Raw genomic sequence first — 18,147 nt, 5'->3', positions numbered from 1 at the left:
ACAAAAAAAATCAATCTTTTAGGCACTGCCGGCTAAGATTTTTTTGATTTCTATTATTTACCTTTTATAACACACTGATATCCATTAACCTTTCACTGGCGGGTCTTGAGAGATCTTGAGTTGTTTCTATTTTTTCCATTTTCTTTCGATATTATTTACGACCATAAAACGACAAACAACGCTAAACAAAAAAATGCTTACGCACATTGTTATCACTAGAAAAAAAAAAATAAAAACAAAACAAACAAAACACAAGATCAACCTGTCTGTTAAAAAAAAAATAAAAGAAAAGAGAAAATATGTAATATGAATAAACGAGAGAGGAGTACATGCATACTTATATAAATATATATATATAATCAATTGTAATTGTACCGAAAAATTGATAACTGTAAAGTAACAAAAAAGCAAACAAAACAAAAAAAAAAGGTTTATATAAAAAATTGCATATGATTTAAACTATAAACTAACTATAAAGAAATACAATATCCCTCTATGAAGCAAGCGAAAGCAAACCGACAGCAGTTATACATAATTGAATGTGTAATATGATGGCATAAATATAAATAAAAATATAATAAAAAAAAAAACGAACAAAAAAATACAAACACTGAGAAACAACCAAAAAGTGAAGAGTGTAATTTATTTTTAAAAATACTACATACTTTATAAAGATGAGGATCTTTAGAGAGGGAACTGGGAACTACTCACTGGAATATTTCATCGTTTTATTATGTGTACTATGGAATTGAAAACCAAATAAAAAGAATTCAAGGGGAGAACAACAAGAGGCCGTAATGCAGATTAAATGTAGATAGTTAGTCCAAAACAATAACAGAGACTCTCAACAATATAGTCTCTGCGATAACAGCAGCACTTTCTTAACCAGCCCTGGGGGTCGACCAATTATTTTAGATATTTTCAATTTATTTTTAATTGAATTCCTTGCCTGAGGAAGGTCAAAGGTCAATTAAAATATATATATTTCTATATCAGAAATATGATAGGAGAGGCCCGAACAATGAGTAATATCAGTTATAGGGTTCATATTTCTTATCATTCTCTGATAAGCTCATAAAAGGTAAGCCTTGAGGAGTAGCCTGCTCAGTTAAACAACACACACACTATATTTCTTGGGCACTACAAAACATTTTCTTTATTATTTTATTTTTTTTTTTGTTGCTTTCAAAAACTCTAGCTTGAGCTTAAAACTTTCCATTTTACTTATAGATCAAATCCCAAAAATCTTTGACAAGTATAGTTAGGTACATAAATACTAAACGAGTAATACAAATTTTATCTCCATTTTGCTTGGGCAATCACAAAAACCTAGTAAATCATAGAGTGTACAGTTGGACAAGGCATACATATATATATACACGCATCTTGATGGATACATAATATAATAATTAAAAAAAACAAGTATTTATAATCGGAGCAAACCTTCTGATAGTGACTGTATGTGTATGTGTGGGTTTGTGGGTTTTTATAAAAACTTAACCAAGAACACTTGCGATTGTTAAGTATAAAGTATTGTGGAGTAACCCTAATTAATCATAAGGCGCACTAGTTAGTATATATAGTTCAGCTGCATTTCGGCCGCTGCCAGCAGCGCATCCTGTGCCTCTTTCTCCCTCTCCAGCTGCTGCTTCTCCTCATCGATCTTCTTCTGGCGGGAATTCGATTGTGTTTCCGTTTCAGTATCAGTTTCCGCCTCTCCATCCGCATCAGCTTCTGCCTCGGATTTGTTTTCCTTAGCTTTGGAGGCATCTTGTTCGTGTGACTCCTTGTTGCTATTCCGGCATCGGGCTATCAGATCTCTGTAAGGACGATCGTGTAGCAGGCAGACCAGGACAACGGTCATATTGTCGCCACCGAGGCCGCCCATTTGGCAATCGGGCGCCAGACAGTGGTTCATCAGCTCCTCGCATATCTCCTCCGGATACATGCCCATGCCGATGCGTGTGCGGCAGAACTCTAGCACTTCCGTGTTGCTCATCACATCCCAGATGCCATCGCAGGCCAGCACGATGAATTCCCAATCCTCCATGATTTTGCGTGTCTCCACGTCCGGGTAGGCTGATTTAAAACAAAAAAAAAAAAAAAATACGTTAAAAGGTGATAATGGATAATGCGAACAATGACCGTGTGCTTACCTGTGACGATCTGATCTTCCGGCTTTTTGTTTGCCCGTTTGAAGACAAAGTCGCCTAGTGCCCGGGAGAGTGCCAGATTGCCGTTGACGCGATTGAATTCCACCCAGCCGCCGCCCTCGATGATTCGCTTTGATTCCGCCTCATTGTTGGGCTTGTGGTCCAGCGACAGGATCTCCAGCTTGCCATTAACACAGGCAATGGCTCGCGAGTCACCGGCATTCGCACAATATAGCTTATTGTCCTTGACCAGGACGACGACGGCCGTAGAACCGGCCATCTGGTCGCCCCATGACTCTTTATGTAACATTTCGTAGTCAATGTCCAAAAAGCCCTGCAATTGCATCATTATAGAGTGAGTAATCGGTCAACCAGTCACAAAGTAAAGGTAAATTTATCTGCCATGAGCTGTTCTAAATAATGGGATGGGAGGTCTTTCAGACATCATCCTTATGAATTACGATATTTTAGTCATCAGTAGCTAAGGTTTTAGGTTGTAATAATCATATTAGTTGCACACTCCAATGAAATACAAACAGTTTTAGATCCAAAACTAGAATTTAAAGTTACTTTGCACATTGGACTTTGATCTTTAAACAAATAGAATGCATCTAGGTCTCTAGATAAATAGGAAACTGCAAATAATTATGATTCGTCGAGATCTCCGAGCTTAGAACATAGAATTTAGACGTGGATGACTCACCTGCTGCAGTGCCCCTTCGATGTCGTTGTCATTGTACTCCGGCCTCCTGAGAACGAACTTGTGCAAATGCTTTCCGGCATACTGAGCTACTGTGGCGCCTCCATGACCGTCATACACCGCAAAGAAGGCTGCTCCCGGATCGTCCGGCAGCGAGAGAATGTGTGTGTGCGAGTCCTCCATGTTGATGCGCCATCCCTGCATACAGCTGGATCCCACTCGGAATACGGAATTCTGGCAGTAGGATGACTCCTTGGCGGTCACCGGCTCGGATAGTGTCTGACCCATGGTGCTTCTCCGATTTTAAATATATTGATGATTCTCCTCCTCCACCTTGCGTTGTTGCTCTTGTTGGTTTTCTGGCGACGGCACACGGACAGGGTTAAGTTAATTACGAAACTGACAGCCCACAAACTCCAGATACGCGTGGGCATTGAGATTAGCATATCAAAGTGGCGAGGCGATACCACCAGTACCCGTACCCGTACCCGTACCATATAATCCCAACGTAAACAGACGTGGGGATTTCAGATTTCAGGTTCCACATTTGTGGCGGATACTTAACTGATCCGGAATCGGAGCTTTATACTTTATTGCTATTACTATTACTATTACTATACTTACTGCCCCTCCCCGAGAAGGGCCAGTGATAAACGTTCCGTCCGGATCGCTAGGGTTTTATTTTTTAGCGCTCCGTAATTAGTTGACACAGTTTGCTACAAATTGCGCAAAAAACCGTGGGAGACCGTGTGTCGGAGAGCGAAAGCTCGAAAAGGGGAGTGGAAGGCGCAGTAGTGTTCTATTTATGTGTATATTATTTATTAACTCACCTGGCGTTCACCACTTTTGTTCGCAAAAACAAAAACCGATTCCGCATCAATAAAAAAAAAACGCTTCCAATAGAAAAAATGCAAAGTGGAGCGCGTGCTGCGGTTTGCGTTTGAGTGGCCTTCGGGCGCGATTTCAATACAGATGGGGCTTATTCTGGCTTACGCTCTGTTTACAGTCCGATATCAGTTATGGTCCATGCATTTGCCATTTCCCCAGTCTAATTTTTTTTAATAAAAAATATAAATACGCGTGTTCCAGTGTTGTCGTATGCGCCAGTGTTGTCATGTATCTGGAACTTGGCCCCACAATATTTGGCGCCGTTGGTATTTTTAGGGGTTGGTATTTAAAGCGTCAACGGTCTTCCTAATTGTTGGTATTTTTAACGGACTATGACTGTTTTAAATACAGTCGAGTCCCGATCATTTAAAATGGGAAGCTACTTGAAAATAAGGAACTATAAATAAACAATCATTTTAATTGATCCCAGCCATTCCAATGCAATATTAAAAGCTATTATGTGGCATTATACTGATCATGTTTCAGTTTCGAGTTTATCTTTTTTGTATTTATTTATATTACTTTATAATTTTGTCATCTTATCTGTTGTTATGCCGTTGTTGGTTTGGTTTTTTTTTTTTTTTGCGAGTCGTCAGAGTGCATTGAATTTTGCGAATTTAGCTTTGGGGTTTGCGGCAAATACACGATTTCAAGGACAAATGACGTCAGCTAAACATTTTTTGTGCCCGCTGTTTGGATTTGTTGCTGTTGTGTCTTTTTTTTTTTTTTTTGGGGGAATTAAAGCTTGACTGCCAACGCCTCTGCTTTCTATTTATTGTCTTCTTTTTGTCTCTTCTTTTATTTTCATTTATTTCATTTTTTTGGCGTCTTTTGTTTTGAGCTTTTTTCTGAGCGAAAAAGAAAAACAAAGTATTAAATATTTGCACAGCAGCAGCAGCAGCAAAAGCCAGAGATATTTTTGATAAAGAACTGTACCCTGTGTTTGTTTTTGTGTATTTGTGTGTACTTTTTTTTTAACGCGCTCTCTGGTGGTATCAACGCCCCACTCTTTCTCACCCGCCATCCAATTTTTTTTTGCCTTATCTATCAATTCTCTCAAATTGTTTTGGCAAACAAAATTCAAGTTGGCTTAAAAACTATACTGTGACTAATATACATGGTAATTTTCAAAGATTCTGAGACCTATGGACACTTTTAACGCCCTTTACTGTCATAGTTTAAAGCCCTCTCAGTTAAGCTTGTCATTTAATCCTTTTCTTTTCTAATTTCCAATTAAAAAACTATAATAATATTCAGAATTGTCATTTCTTCAGAATGGCTATAAAATCTGTCTGTGAAATTTATAAAATATTTTTACGGTGCATTTCTTATCGTTGTGTTTGGTCATTGAAAGGGCAAGGCGTTGACGTCGCTGCACGCATTTTATTTCCCAACCTCTTCTAGAACGCACATTTATTATGCATTTAACGTCGTTCCCCGCTGGCGACTCGAAACTATCGCCCCTTTTGCTGCCCCCATCCCCCGACCTCTGCACGACCCTGCCACAACCCCACTCCCCCTGCCCAGTCCATCACTTGTGGCATTTAAGATTCGCTTTCGCTTCCCCCTTTTATTTTAGCGCACTCTGTAAAATTTCCATATTGTTTGTCAACCGGCGACGATTGCATCCCAGGCTCAGCTCGGCTTCTCGCTTTCTGAATCGGTCTATAAATCGGAATCGGAGAGTCGCTCTGTATGCAGTCTGCATGCAAATGTTGCAGCCATCTTCAGGATACACAGAGAAAAAACCAGACTTTGTTTTCCATTTTTTTTTTAATTTATACAGAAATTATACAGAAATCAACGAAGTATTTCGAGAAGTTACCAAGAAAGATACTACTCTAAGTCTTCTTCTCTAAGGAAATATTGTAACCTATTAGACAAACTTTCTTTCAGTGTTTAGCTCCTAAAGTAGTAGGGAAAAGGGAAGGGATACGGCTAAGGAACAGAGCCAGGGGCCGGACAGAGCAGGGCCCACAGATATCGCCTGGCAGTTCAATCACATTGCACAAAAGTTCGAGGTCAGTTATAAAAATAAAATTATATTCCCTCGCTAGCAACGTAGACCAACTCTCCTCCCGCCCTCCACACCCTGTATTTTATTTATTTCATTTTGGTTTTTTAATCGGTTTTCTCTCAGTGGCCACTTGGATGGGATTGGAATCGAAAGTGGATTGGATTGGATTGGGTTTTTGTTTTACATTAATTTCTGTTTGAATGCGACAAAATGGGTTTCTTTGTTTTAAGAATGACTGACTGGGCAGGATCAGTATCATGGTATCGTGGTATAGTGGTATCGTGGTATCATGGGGTTGATTTAGTCCTGGTCCTGTTCTCGCCATGGGATAGGCACAAAGGCCATTGTTCGGGGACATTGCGGGGTCATTCGAGTGGAAGTAGGCCACTGGAGTTCTGTGTAACTTGAGCACATCGTCCGAGCAAGCGATGCAATTGTGTAATGCGAGCCCGCTGCAGGGCAATGACTCCTTGTCCAAGGATATAATGGGGGAACTGTATATCGCGAAACAGGACATGTGCGTAATAACACCCTACTTTTAAACATCATACCTACATATGTATTTTATTTTTTATAAAGATTTTTAATATATAACTTCCTTTATTGGCATGGCATAAAAATCAGTGGGGATTCTTCTTTTTTCTCTAAGCCTGGCCAAAAAGATGTTAGCCAAAAAAGCGAAAAAACATCGACCAGACCAGACCAGACAGTCGCTGACCGATGGAATGCTGTTGAACTTAATTTTTGGCTTGGCTGGCCGGCCGGCCCGCAATGAAATGAAATGAAATTTCGATCATTTCCAGAGAATTCATGCCACAGATTTCGGCTCGACGCGACGGTCGCGGCCATGGCCGCCGATCCTCCGCCGAATCGTCGAAACCGAAACAGACCAGACTCTGAAAACCATCCCACTGCCAGAGCCAAACTAGTTGGACGAGCTCCCCTCGCTTCCAAGGACCGCTGGGCAGGTTCATTAACTTGTTTGCCCCGCTCCTGCCGCCTTAGCCGCCACCGCTCCCGTCCTCGCAGCGGGGCTTGTTGTTGGTGGCTTTATTTTTTGGGGCCGCCGTCGCTTTGCCAGCATCCGCGACGAGACAATAATGATCTTCACTGGAAACGCGAGCCCCTCCATAACTTCCCTCCTCCACAACCCCTTCTAAAACTCCACTCCTCATCCTAGTCCTTGACGGTGGTGGTAGTGGTGACTTAATTGCCGCACCCAAATGGCATTGTTGGACTAGGGATTAGCACGAATGGCAGTCGCTACTAAAGAAGTTTAAGTTTATACTTTACTCTCCCAAAGGATGTGGTTTAATCGAGATATTATTCAAAACTTTCTTTACGCAAACTAGTTTAGCGCGGGGCACGACGATCTGGCCTCTGATCCTTGTGACATTTGCTCATTTTTCAATGTCACTTCTCGGTTTCCGATAAAGTGGAGCATATCGTACTAGTTGCTGATTAATATGAGTTGTGTGGACTGATATCTGCAACCTTGTCCGGAGTCGTTTACTTAGTGAATCACACGGCCTCTGTGGCTTCAAAATGACTAAGCGGCGCCCTTGCATGACTAAACAACTCTCTTGGCTGGGGATCCTCACAGAGTAGTACAATATAGAAGTGGCAGATGTAATTATCCTCTTCGAATATTGTGTTTCAGATATATTATAAATATGCCGGAGGTTTACAGGGGATCTACCTACAAATCAGTTAAGGATCGGATAAAAATGAGCAAAATATAGACATGATTTGGGTATTAATGGAACTCACTGGAACTTCCCCACAAAAATTTGAAAAATATCGATCCAAAATTTCATTCACAGATTTTGATGCAAACTTGTGGAGAATCGATCCACAATTCGTTTAAGGTATTCCTTGCAAGGATCGGATGGGAATTGCCAAAGATACAGCCCCACAGTGTCCCATATAGTAGCTTCATGCCCTTTTGTTGATTTTTGAAGGGGACCCCACAGAAATTTTGATAAAAAATCTAAAAAATATTTTGTTGCCAGATTTTGATGCAGAGTTATGGAGAATCGATCCACAATTCATTTAAGGTATTCCTTGCAAGGATCGGATGGGAATTGTCAAAGATATAGCCCTCACAGGGTCCCATATAGTGGCTCCATGCTCCTTTATTGATTTATGAAAGGGGACCCCACAGAAATTTTGATAAAAAATCTAAAAAATATTTTGTTGCCAGATTTTGATGCAGAGTTATGGAGAATCGATCCACAAATCGATTAAGGTATTCCTTGCAAGGATCGGATGAGGATTGCCAAAGATACAGTCCTCACAGGGTCCCACATTGGGCTCCATGCCCTTTTGTTGATTTTTGAAGGGAACCCCACAGAAATTTTGATAAAAAATCGAAAAAATATGTTTTTACGAGATTTTGATGCAAAGTTGTGGAGAATCGATCCACAAATCGTTTGAGGTATTCCTTGCAAGGATCGGATGAGAATTGCAAAAGATACAGCCCTCAGAGTGTCCCATATAGTGGCTCCCTGCCCTTTTGTTGATTTTTGAAGGGGACCCCACAGAAATTTTGATAAAAAATCTAAAAAATATTTTGTTGCCAGATTTTGATGCAGAGTTATGGAGAATCGATCCACAAATCGATTAAGGTATTCCTTGCAAGGATCGGATGAGGATTGCAAAAGATGCAGCCTTCAGAGTGTCCCATATAGTGGCACCATGCCGTTTTGTTGATTTTTGAAGGGGAGCCAGAAATTTTGATAAAAAATCTAAAAAATATTTTGTTTCCAGATTTTGATGCAGAGTTATGGAGAATCGATCCACAATTCGTTTAAGGTATTCCTTGCAAGGATCGGATGGAAATTGCCAAAGATACAGCCCTCACAGGGTCCCACATAGTGGTCACATAGATATGGGTTTTGTTTGGGGCCTTATATAGAAATCTGGGGTTTCAACTGGGGTTGCCCCAAAAAGTTGTTGGTTGGGAATAGATCTATATCTTTGAATCGTTTAGGGTATTCTGTGGAAAGTGAGGATAGTACGTGGATCGTTATTGCAGTTATTAAAGTATTCGGATAAAAATGTGATTCTAGTTGAGAATGGGACAAAGCCATGATTTAATACGAGTGTTGCAGGCTCCAAACGGCCGCTTTTTAGGGGAGCTTCGCGCCCTTAACCATCTTGCAAAGGTTCGTGGTCATACAGTCGAAACGAGTACAGCGCCGAAGCACTGATCTCACATCCCGTGTGAATCGAAGAGAGTCCAGAAAGGGCAGGATATTGATTAGAGCCTGGTCCCGCTTCCCAATCTCATAGGATGAGATATGAATGGCGTTGCCCAAGTTGAAGCTGCACTCCACATTCGAGTTGTCCAACAGAAAAACATTGGCCAAGTCGGGCGAAGCCAGTGACACATCCTTGGCCCTCATCCCAAGGAAGTCGATGCAGTCCTTACGGAACATGCGCTTCTTCAGGATGCCCTTGCCCCTGTCCAGAAAGTCCAATATCGGATCGGCGTAATCATCCGTACTGGCTGTATAAATAACCAAATCGTACCACTTGGAGACACAGTCCAGGAAGTAATCCACATGCGGTCGCTTGTAAATGTAGACCATCGAATCAAATGCCGGCATTAGGAACTTGTAATCATATGGAGTATCGGGTAGCTTTATTAGCTGGCTATTTCGCTTCTGGATCACCGAAGTTATTAGGGTTTCATCCATATCGAGGACCATAGTTTTCTTGTCCACCATCTCCAGGCGACGTTTCGACACCAGCGACAGTCTCTCATCATCCAAATAGGTGATCGCACTATACCCGTAGTATATTTTATTAAAGCGAGCTATTCCCAGGCAGATACACCTAAGAAATCTTGGTATCACCAGGTAGGCCAAGTAGAGCACCACAACTGAAGCGGCCACTACCAAACAGCTACAGGATATCATGAAATTTTTAATAATCAAGTTATTTTACTAATTTATACTTACATCTTAATTTTATCCATTTCTTCCAAATTAAAATACATTTTCAAAAGTGAATACTTGTACGAAAAATTAAAAAAGAAAAACTTAAATTGCAAACCAGGACCAACAAAGGAAATAATCCAAAATTAAGGAAAGAGACCCCACCCAAAATTGATGAATTAACTCTCTTGCTTTGACAATTGTATGACTGATTAAGGCATTGACTACTAGATTGATAAGGCACTGAAATAAAAAAAAGGGTTTATTTGTAAAAGTAGTAAGTCTGATATACAATCTTATTGCCAATAAATCATATATATTTTTCACAGTGTCATCATTCGAAGAACTTGTCTGGATTGCCATTCCACTTACAGTGGGTGTTAAACGATCGGGAGTTTGTGTTTGTGGAAGGAGTTAAGCTGGGGAAACACAAATAAAGCAATGAAATGCAGTGCCGACGACGATGACGCACAATAAAACAGAAAGAAAGGAAACCTAATACACAGGAAAATAATTTCAAAAATAAATAAAACTGATCCAATGCTAAAGAACATAAATAAGAAATTCTAAGTGAATTAATACTTCAACAGGATTAGTTGATATATTTGTTTTAATTCATTGTAATAGCTGTAATTTGTAGTATCTATTTTATATAATTTTTTTATAGTGTAGGAGAGCTGCAACAAGGCAACACTGACGGAAGTTCGCCGGCGATGTCACTCGTGTAAAATATTGCACTGGCCTTGGGAGCAGCACGCACAATGTGACTGCGCTGTCAAGACGATTAACAACAGCCACAAAAGTCGCAAGTCGCCACAACAACATCACCACCAACAAAATTAACAAAAAAAAACACATATATATATATATATATATAAAAAACTGCAGCAACTGCAACTTTGGCCATGACGCTGGAGGAGCACCATATTGTGCGCATCTGGAGGTTGGCTGCACGCGATTGAGATGAATTTTTTTTTTTGGGATATAAAAAAATTTACACATAAAAATATACATTTTTTTAAGTTTTTTATTTTAATTACTTAGATTTTCCAAAAACTCCTAACTATTTATCTATCAAAGAAGGGGAATAACCTAATAGTAGACTTCTAAGCCCTCCATAGTCATCGAATATGAATCATCCAGTTCATTTAATTTTTTTTTCTTCCACAGGACCCTAGCTTGCATTTTTTTGCGGTTGACTGTGGCGTCTGCTAAGTGTCAACTTTTAACCGCATGTTGCAGTTGCAGTTGCTGCTGCTGCTGCTGCTGTTGTTGCAGTTCCAACTGCAATTTCCCAATTCGCAAAAAAAAGGGCCACAAGGGTAAAATTAACTTCTGAGTCAGTTGGAAGAGGAAGGGCCTAACACCCGCATCTAGGCACATGTTTTCTGAGATGATTAAACTCCCCAGCATTCGTACAGTTGCAAGTGAATCAGACCGAAAAATCCTCAGAAATTCCCATCTTTTAATGATTTTATTTAAGGGACTTTTTGTTTTTAAATACATTTATTGAAGTATAATGTTTGCTTATTCATTAGGCTGAAATATAATTCATAAAACAAAAATATTATTTATTTAAGAGGGTTTTTAGCTGATTTCCTAATCCTTTATAATAGTTTCGTATATATACTTATCTTTCATACAAATAAAAATGATCTCAATATTTCTCGCAGTGCACGCTTATCGTTCTGCTTATCTCAGAACGCGATTGCTGAACCTGTAAACGCAATTTTAGCAACATTTTTGGATACCGCATTTGAAGTGTGTTAAATTAGCATTAAACAATAATTCTGTATCTTTTTTTTTTGGTTTTTGGCTTAGCTTAGCTGGTGTGCTGCCAAGTACTGTTGTTGTGGTGAATGCAAAATAAATTGCGCATAAAGTTTAATCACTTTGACTTTGTACAACACACAAACACAGATACACACTAATACAGCAGAAAGCAACCGAAAAATAAAAACGCATAACAAAAGATTCTTCACAAATACAAATACATATATAGCGACAACCATACAATATCGGCAGAAACAGCAGCAGAAGCACCAACAACATCAGTGGACAGTGCAAAATAAGTATAAAAATAAAAAAAAATATATACATATATACAAGGCAAAGGCGGCGTTGGCAGCAGCGGAGCAAGAAAGTCAACAACCTCCAGTGCATTACTCACTTTTAAAGACCGTGTGTGTCCTTCAACAAAAACTTTATCTCCGTCTCTCGCTCACTCACTCACTCACTCGGTCGGGCGCTGGCTCTCTGGATCTCTGGAAGTTGCTTCGTTTTTTACATTTTATAATTAAACAATTTTGCAGTCGCCCTCCCAGACCACCTACCTCCCAGATCCCGCCAATCATTTTTTTTTTTTCGACAAACAACAACCCGAAAAAAGTAAAGCTTGCTGCACGGAAAAAAATCTAATAGTTAGATTCTTGGGAGTTAGTGAGTTAAGGAAGAGCTATAGACAAAAATTAAAGCCTACTTTTGAGAGCCAGGATCCTTTTTAGTACTAATAAATAAATTATTACATTGTAGGTATTTTTTAATTGATTTAAAAGTAAAATTATGCTAGAAGTACTTTAGAAGGCTCTTCTAAAAGAAATTGAAGCCTACTTTTCAGATCCAGGATCTAGGATCTTCTCTCATGAAGCTATTACTCAAAATACCATATTAAATTGTTGGTATTTTTTAGTTAGTAGTATTTTCGTATCTATTTTTATTGGAATGTAATGACTGGAATGATTTCTCAGTGTGACTATTTTCATTCTTCCTTGAGCTCTCCAATCTTCGCACAAGTGACTCTCTTCTATCTCCGCTTTATCGATTGGGGGCTTCGGAAACTGTCGATTCTGCTGCTGCGCATTTTGGCGAGATGCGAGATGAATAAACTTTTGTGCGCTTGCGTGACCTGTTCGCAGTCGCTCCTTCTCTTTTCACTGCTCCTTTGCCGGCCCGGCAGCCCCCCACGCAAGACAGAGAGAGCGCTAGAGTGGGAGAGTCTGCCACATCCGCTTTGCATGTGTGTGCGTTTGTGCGGTTAATGTCATTGACTGCAATTTGTTAGCAAAATATTCCAACTGATAAATAAAATCTACACAATGCCAATGAACTGCCTGTACACACATCCTACGCCCCACAAAAAAAAAACACACCACAAAAAACCCGAAAAATTGCAATTCGCGCCCCAATTGACAAGCAACTAAGAAAGTGTGTGCAACTGAGATAGCAATCGAGCTTCGTATCGCACTCACACCCATACACCCCAGGCACAGGTTGGCAATGCCATAAACAAAGAATTCCTTTTGTTTGTTGATTCGATTTTTGTTCTCCGATTCTTTCTTTTTTTGCGTTTTTTTAAATTGTATTTTTATTTTTAAATAAACAAGCGCAAAGTCGTCGCTGTGGTGGAGTTCATTGCATTCGCCAGAATAAGAAAATATAACAAATAAGACAACAAAAAAAAACAATCCATAAAAAAGAAACACAACCTCAACTGATATACATGGCGTATAATTAACGTCTGCGCGTGTATGGGGAGTTCAAGTTAATTTATCAATTTTTTCTTTTTTTTTTTGGGACATACAATACTTGCATTTTAAAGGGGGGAGTACGGATCACTCATAATTCCATGGGGGGGGTTGCTAAAAACGAAAATCAATCAATTGATTAATTGTAGTTATTAAAAACTTATTAAATATTATTATTATATTATCAATTATGCAATTTCACATATTTTTGGCCAAAATCTATTCCCCGAAGTGTGAACAGTTATGTCCTTTCGCTCAGCTGGCGCATTTCTCAGATGGTGCCCGATTTCCAAAGAGAGCATTGAATGTCATGGCTACTCCGATTACACTAAAGTCGGTCAATAACTTTTTGGTCCCTTAAGTAGCGTTTAAGTAACCAAACCACAAGTGATCAAGATGTTCCTGTTGTTGTTTACTCCTTTATGAACTGATCTTTAGTTAATGCCTCGCCAGCTCGGATGGCACGTTATTTTAGTTGACCAGTTTAATGACTTGAACTTAATTTGCGCCCTGGGAGAGAGGAAACAAGCAAAAATATTCGAACAACAAGGCAGACAACACCCAACGGCAGAAACATGGCCTGGACGGAAAAAGAGTGCAGCAGCGACGTGTCTGGAAAAGTGCAGTAGCGGGTACAGTTATAATAACACTAATTTTTCCAACACTAATTATTTGTATTCTACTTTTAGGATTAAAAGCTTAAAAGGAAATGGAATTAGTATTGTTACCTAGAATTTCAAAAATTAAATGCTTTACAATACTTACCTATTTTGTTAACCTACACTGTTTAAGACGTGTGGGGGTAGTAGGCGGCGGAGGCTGCAGGAAGAGCCCCAAAGAGATGTGCCAATATGCGTGTGTGTGTGTGAGTGGGTCGCTAAAAAAAAAAAGTAAGAAAGAAAAGCCAAGATCCCGAAAAAAATTGCGAAACCAAGAAAGAAGCAAAGCCGAAATAAAAAACAGAACGATGCTCAAGTAACTCATATTGATGTGTGGTGGTGTGAGTGTGTGCGCAGCTACTGCGACGCCGACAGAGGGCCGGCATGGCATTGCCAGGGCCAGGCCAATTCCAATATATAAGCGGTGATCGAAAGATGCAAAATGCTCATTCAGTCGCCGTTCGTTCCGTTCGCTTTACTTTTTTCTCGCATATAAAAAAGTCAAACAAAATAATAAAATGAAGCATGCGAAAGCGGCAGCGATCACACACACACATAGATATTGGCATACACGCACACCAATGCATTTGGTGCCGCCATTGCGTATGGCGGCCATTGAAGCCGACTGCGCTGCCAATTGTGCTGTCGGCGGCGCTGCCGGAGAGTATAAAAGCATAAAATCACTTCGTACTCGGGTTTATTAAAACCAAAACTGTGCAAGTGTCGAGATCGCAGCAAAAATTCCACCCAGGACAAAATTCAAAAAACTTTAATCTACAAAAGAAAAAAAAAATACACATGGTGTTAAAAAAGAAAAGAAAAAATTAAATTCTGGCCGTAAAGTGAAAGTTTGGAAAATGAAATAAAAACACAATTCGCAGATAATAATCACAAAGAGTAATAGCAACTTGGCGTTAAATAAAAGTTTCGCACGCCACGCGACGCGCCCCGCGTCACAAAAATAAAACAAAAAGCGAGGAAACAAGAAAAAAAAAAAAGAAAATCGAAAGTGTTCTACTGACATGGATTACTTTTGCTCCCCAAACTACAAATACAACAACAACAACCAGGGCGAAGAGAAACTAGCGCTAGTTTTTTTTCTATTCATAGAGAAGCCGAGAGCAGGAGAGCGAGAGCTCCAAAATAGAAAGGTCTACACGGGGGAATATTTTCAAAGAAAAAGAGATAGATTTATATTTATAGGTTTGGAGAGTTATATCCTTTTTTGAAACTTAATAATTTTATAAAAATTACTGTAAAAACACCAGTTGAAACTCTAATTTTAGTTTGTAGATTGTAGATTTCGCTTTATCTTTGCATTTCCTTTTCCCCCCTTTTTTGGAGAGATTTAAGTTTTTTATCTTTATAGACTTCCTCTGTATCTGAGTTATTTCTCCGAGTGTAGCCGCTGATCTCTTTGCACGGTCTACGTGCACTTGGCCACACGCTTCGCTCTCCCCATGTGGCGCTCTCTCGATAGCTCCCGAGCAGGAATTCTAACTCGCATTCTCGCACTGCTTTGAACTTGAACTTTAAATGCACACACACAGATCTCTAAACATTTATGCTTGTCGGTGTTTGAGGGCGTGCTCCCCCTATCGCCCCTATTGCCCCTATTGCCCCTATCGATAGCCCCAACGATTCTCTCTCTGTCTGTCTATCTCTCTCTTTGCCTGTGGGCCCCCGGTCACTTGGCTAATCGCAGAAGAAACGAACAAAATTATTTGCGAGGCGGCGGTCGTTCCATTTGGGTGCTCGGCATTTCGCTTGACGATAATTTTTTTCGTCTGGCTTGCAATTAATTTTTGGGCTCTTGACGAGCCCCAAAAGTGAAAGTTTTGTGTGAAAGACGTGGCACTTTTATATCAAACAGCAGCAAACAAAATCAAAAAAAAAAAAAAACGAAAAAAGATCAAACATGAACTGTACGCAAAACACGAAATGCGAAACGGCGGCAACAAGTTAATAAATTAAGACGTCGATCGGCAAGCGAAAATTCAAATCGAAAGAAAGCGGCGCTGCAAAAATGCCTTGCTTTTTTTTGCGCAGCTGCTTTACTAGTTTTTTAGTATTATTTCTGCCATCATTTTCCGGTTGGGTGTGGGGGGCCTGTTACTGCTGCTGTCTCGAGGAAGAAACAAGGCTGGGAAAAGCTGACATTACGTATACAACGTGTGGGCGTGGCCATGCTCTATGGCCGTTCTAATTCGAAAATCGAAAATTTCCTTATAGATCTAGCCTCTACTAGGCTTTGTCTGTGCATTCGAAAGTCGATCAGACATAGCCTATAAGAGGTTAGGTGTACCAAGGCGACAAGACATCACAAAAACGGATTGAAGATTACAGTTACCAAGTCGGAGGAGTACTCATAATAATTTACCCATTTTTCAGATTCCCAAATTTCCCAATTTATAGTAAATATTTCCCTTCATCATCTCCCTGGCGGCGAGGAAGCTACAAACATCTGGACTGTTTATTTATTCCCGGCATTATTTATTAGTTAGTAATTTATAAATGTATATTTTTGAATAAAAAGGCGTTTCTCTGATATTTGATGAGTGTGCGTTTTCATGGGTTCTGAATTTCTGATTTCTGATTGTGCACTGGTGGCACTGGAGTCGAGCTGGCGACTTGGATTCTCCACATTTGCGGGGCCCCACAAAGCGGATTGGATTACAGTTGGTTATCGCAGTCGAGAGGCGCCACTTCACAAAACAGCTGGCGATTTGATGGATATGCATTGGGGCTTTTTCGCTTCAAATGTCTGAAATAAAAGACTAATGGGTAAACGGAAAGAATAATAAAAATAATACAATAAACACAAGAGTGTAGATTTACTAAAAATGTGTTTTATTTAGACTTAATTTGGGATTATAGATAGAAGGGTGGTATATAGAGTTAACAGGTAACATATTTAGTTACATCGTTTTGAAAAAAGCCAACCCTTTTTTATCAAGTTTTTAAAAATATTAAAGTAACTTCTAATCTTTTCTTTATACCATGAACAAAAACTGAAGCACACTATATTTTTCTGTTTTTATTTTTAAAAAGTTTGAACTGCTTGCAAAAGCTTATTCCTAAAGCTTTTTCAAGTCTGATGGTATGCGATCGTATGTAAAGTAAGTTTACGCATTCTACATATCAACATTTCCATGTAGATACTAAAAAATCTGGTATGTCGATAAATAACGAGAATTTTATTAAAATTTGGTTGAAAATAAAATAATAGTTTGTCTGTGAAAGAGTTCAAAGCTAAACTAGGTAAAATAAAATTATATTCAACTATTAAAGAATCAATTAAAAAAAAAATAGTCTTGTGTCCAAAGTCCTTGCTTTAATGTTTTTTTTTTAACTTTAAAACAGTCTTTCAATCAAGACATTCAATCTATTTCGAGCCTTGAATGTCTTCTGGTATTCCTACAATTCTACGAATCTTCTGGCAATTTCCATAAACCGTTTGGCCCTCTTCTATTTAAAGACAGTGGTAAGATGGATGCTGGCCGACTTGGATGCTGGGTTAACTCCCACAATGGAAATTCATTGGCTTCTGTTGCCTTGGTTTATTCGTACCGACTGCACATAAAACAAGCTCGAAATGACCGAAAATGCGTTTAAGACAGACAGTCTACCAATTTGGAGGATTTCTCACACATAAAATCCGAGCCGAAATCGAAGACATTAACCAAAGGAAAACAGATTGCAGCGTTAGCCAGCATCGTTCATGTCTTCCCTAATGGCTTGTACATGGCACTTGAGCACTCTGCCTAGTCGTATTTATGGCCTGCACTCTACCATTTTACCATTTGGCTATTCACTTGGGGAAAACATTTCCCGAACAATAAAATGTTAAGCTTGAAATTACTTTATTAAGAGAAAATTAAATGTTTAAGGCTATAAATATAATAGGATTGTTTTTATACTATATAATTATATATTAGTTTTAGTCCCTCCGGTGTGCTATAAAATATAAACTTTTTATTTTCCTGAAAAAAAAACATATTTCTAAGTCTAAGATCTTACTATTTTGAAGGTGCTGCCGGTGCCGGGGGCTGCTCACGCGGCTTATGCAATGTGCAATGTGTGGCTCATCATTGTCGGATCGGCCAGAGCTTGGCCCAAGTACATGGCTTAACATTTAACTCACATCCAGCTGATGGCTATTCCTGGTCCATCGGCCCCGAGGGATGACCTTCCCTTATCTCCCCCGGACGCGGCCGCCTCTATGGCGGAATGTGTTCAAAATTTGTTGGCAGTTAATTGAGGAA

The 18,147-nt window shown here is 39.5% G+C and overlaps 2 protein-coding genes and 1 long non-coding RNA gene across 4 annotated transcripts; 1 reads left to right on the top strand and 2 right to left on the bottom strand.

Moving 5' to 3' along the window:
- Window positions 1-1,129: 1,129 nt before the first annotated feature.
- LOC6507011 (probable protein phosphatase 2C T23F11.1) lies at window positions 1,130-3,994 on the bottom strand. 2 transcript variants are annotated; one of them, XM_001956794.4, is made up of 4 exons: window positions 3,684-3,994; window positions 2,857-3,212; window positions 2,157-2,487; window positions 1,130-2,079 (listed from the first exon to the last, which is right to left on the bottom strand). In XM_001956794.4, the coding sequence occupies exons 2-4, from the start codon at window positions 3,139-3,141 to the stop codon at window positions 1,571-1,573; spliced, it is 1,125 nt and encodes a 374-aa protein (XP_001956830.1). In that variant the 5' UTR covers window positions 3,142-3,212; window positions 3,684-3,994; the 3' UTR covers window positions 1,130-1,570. The 2 variants fall into 2 exon arrangements, with proteins under 2 accessions (XP_001956830.1, XP_044570332.1); XM_044714397.1 differs by lacking the exon at window positions 3,684-3,994 and adding an exon at window positions 3,478-3,501.
- Window positions 3,995-8,823: 4,829 nt separating this feature from the next.
- On the bottom strand, window positions 8,824-9,916 carry LOC6507010 (CTD nuclear envelope phosphatase 1 homolog). Its single transcript, XM_001956795.4, has 2 exons — window positions 9,724-9,916; window positions 8,824-9,667 (listed from the first exon to the last, which is right to left on the bottom strand). Exons 1-2 carry the CDS (start codon window positions 9,759-9,761, stop codon window positions 8,890-8,892), a joined length of 816 nt encoding a protein of 271 aa, XP_001956831.2. The 5' UTR covers window positions 9,762-9,916; the 3' UTR covers window positions 8,824-8,889.
- LOC123257041 lies at window positions 9,838-16,437 on the top strand. The gene is made up of 4 exons (XR_006506967.1): window positions 9,838-9,976; window positions 10,029-10,642; window positions 10,870-13,855; window positions 13,913-16,437. It is a non-coding gene; the product is annotated as an uncharacterized LOC123257041 (long non-coding RNA).
- The last annotated feature ends 1,710 nt before the right edge of the window (window positions 16,438-18,147 follow it).

Source organism: Drosophila ananassae, chromosome 2R, assembly GCF_017639315.1.
Source record: "Drosophila ananassae strain 14024-0371.13 chromosome 2R, ASM1763931v2, whole genome shotgun sequence".
NCBI lineage: Eukaryota > Metazoa > Arthropoda > Insecta > Diptera > Drosophilidae > Drosophila > Drosophila ananassae.
The sequence above is the reverse complement of the archived record's forward strand: the minus strand, read 5'-3'. Positions and strand labels throughout refer to the sequence as shown.

What these genes read in the sequence shown, in the direction of transcription:
- LOC6507010 (XM_001956795.4), bottom strand. Translation starts at nt 9,761, where the DNA reads ATGTATTTTAATTTGGAAGAAATGGATAAAATTAAGAT. An exon ending in GAAATGGATAAAATTAAGAT is followed by an intron (nt 9,668 to 9,723) that starts GTAAGTATAAAT and finishes GATATCCTGTAG; the next exon opens with CTGTTTGGTAGTGGCCGCTT.
- LOC6507011 (XM_001956794.4), bottom strand. Translation starts at nt 3,141, where the DNA reads ATGGGTCAGACACTATCCGAGCCGGTGACCGCCAAGGAGTCATCCTAC. An exon ending in TCGAAGGGGCACTGCAGCAG is followed by an intron (nt 2,488 to 2,856) that starts GTGAGTCATCCA and finishes ATGCAATTGCAG; the next exon opens with GGCTTTTTGGACATTGACTA. An exon ending in GGAAGATCAGATCGTCACAG is followed by an intron (nt 2,080 to 2,156) that starts GTAAGCACACGG and finishes GTTTTAAATCAG; the next exon opens with CCTACCCGGACGTGGAGACA.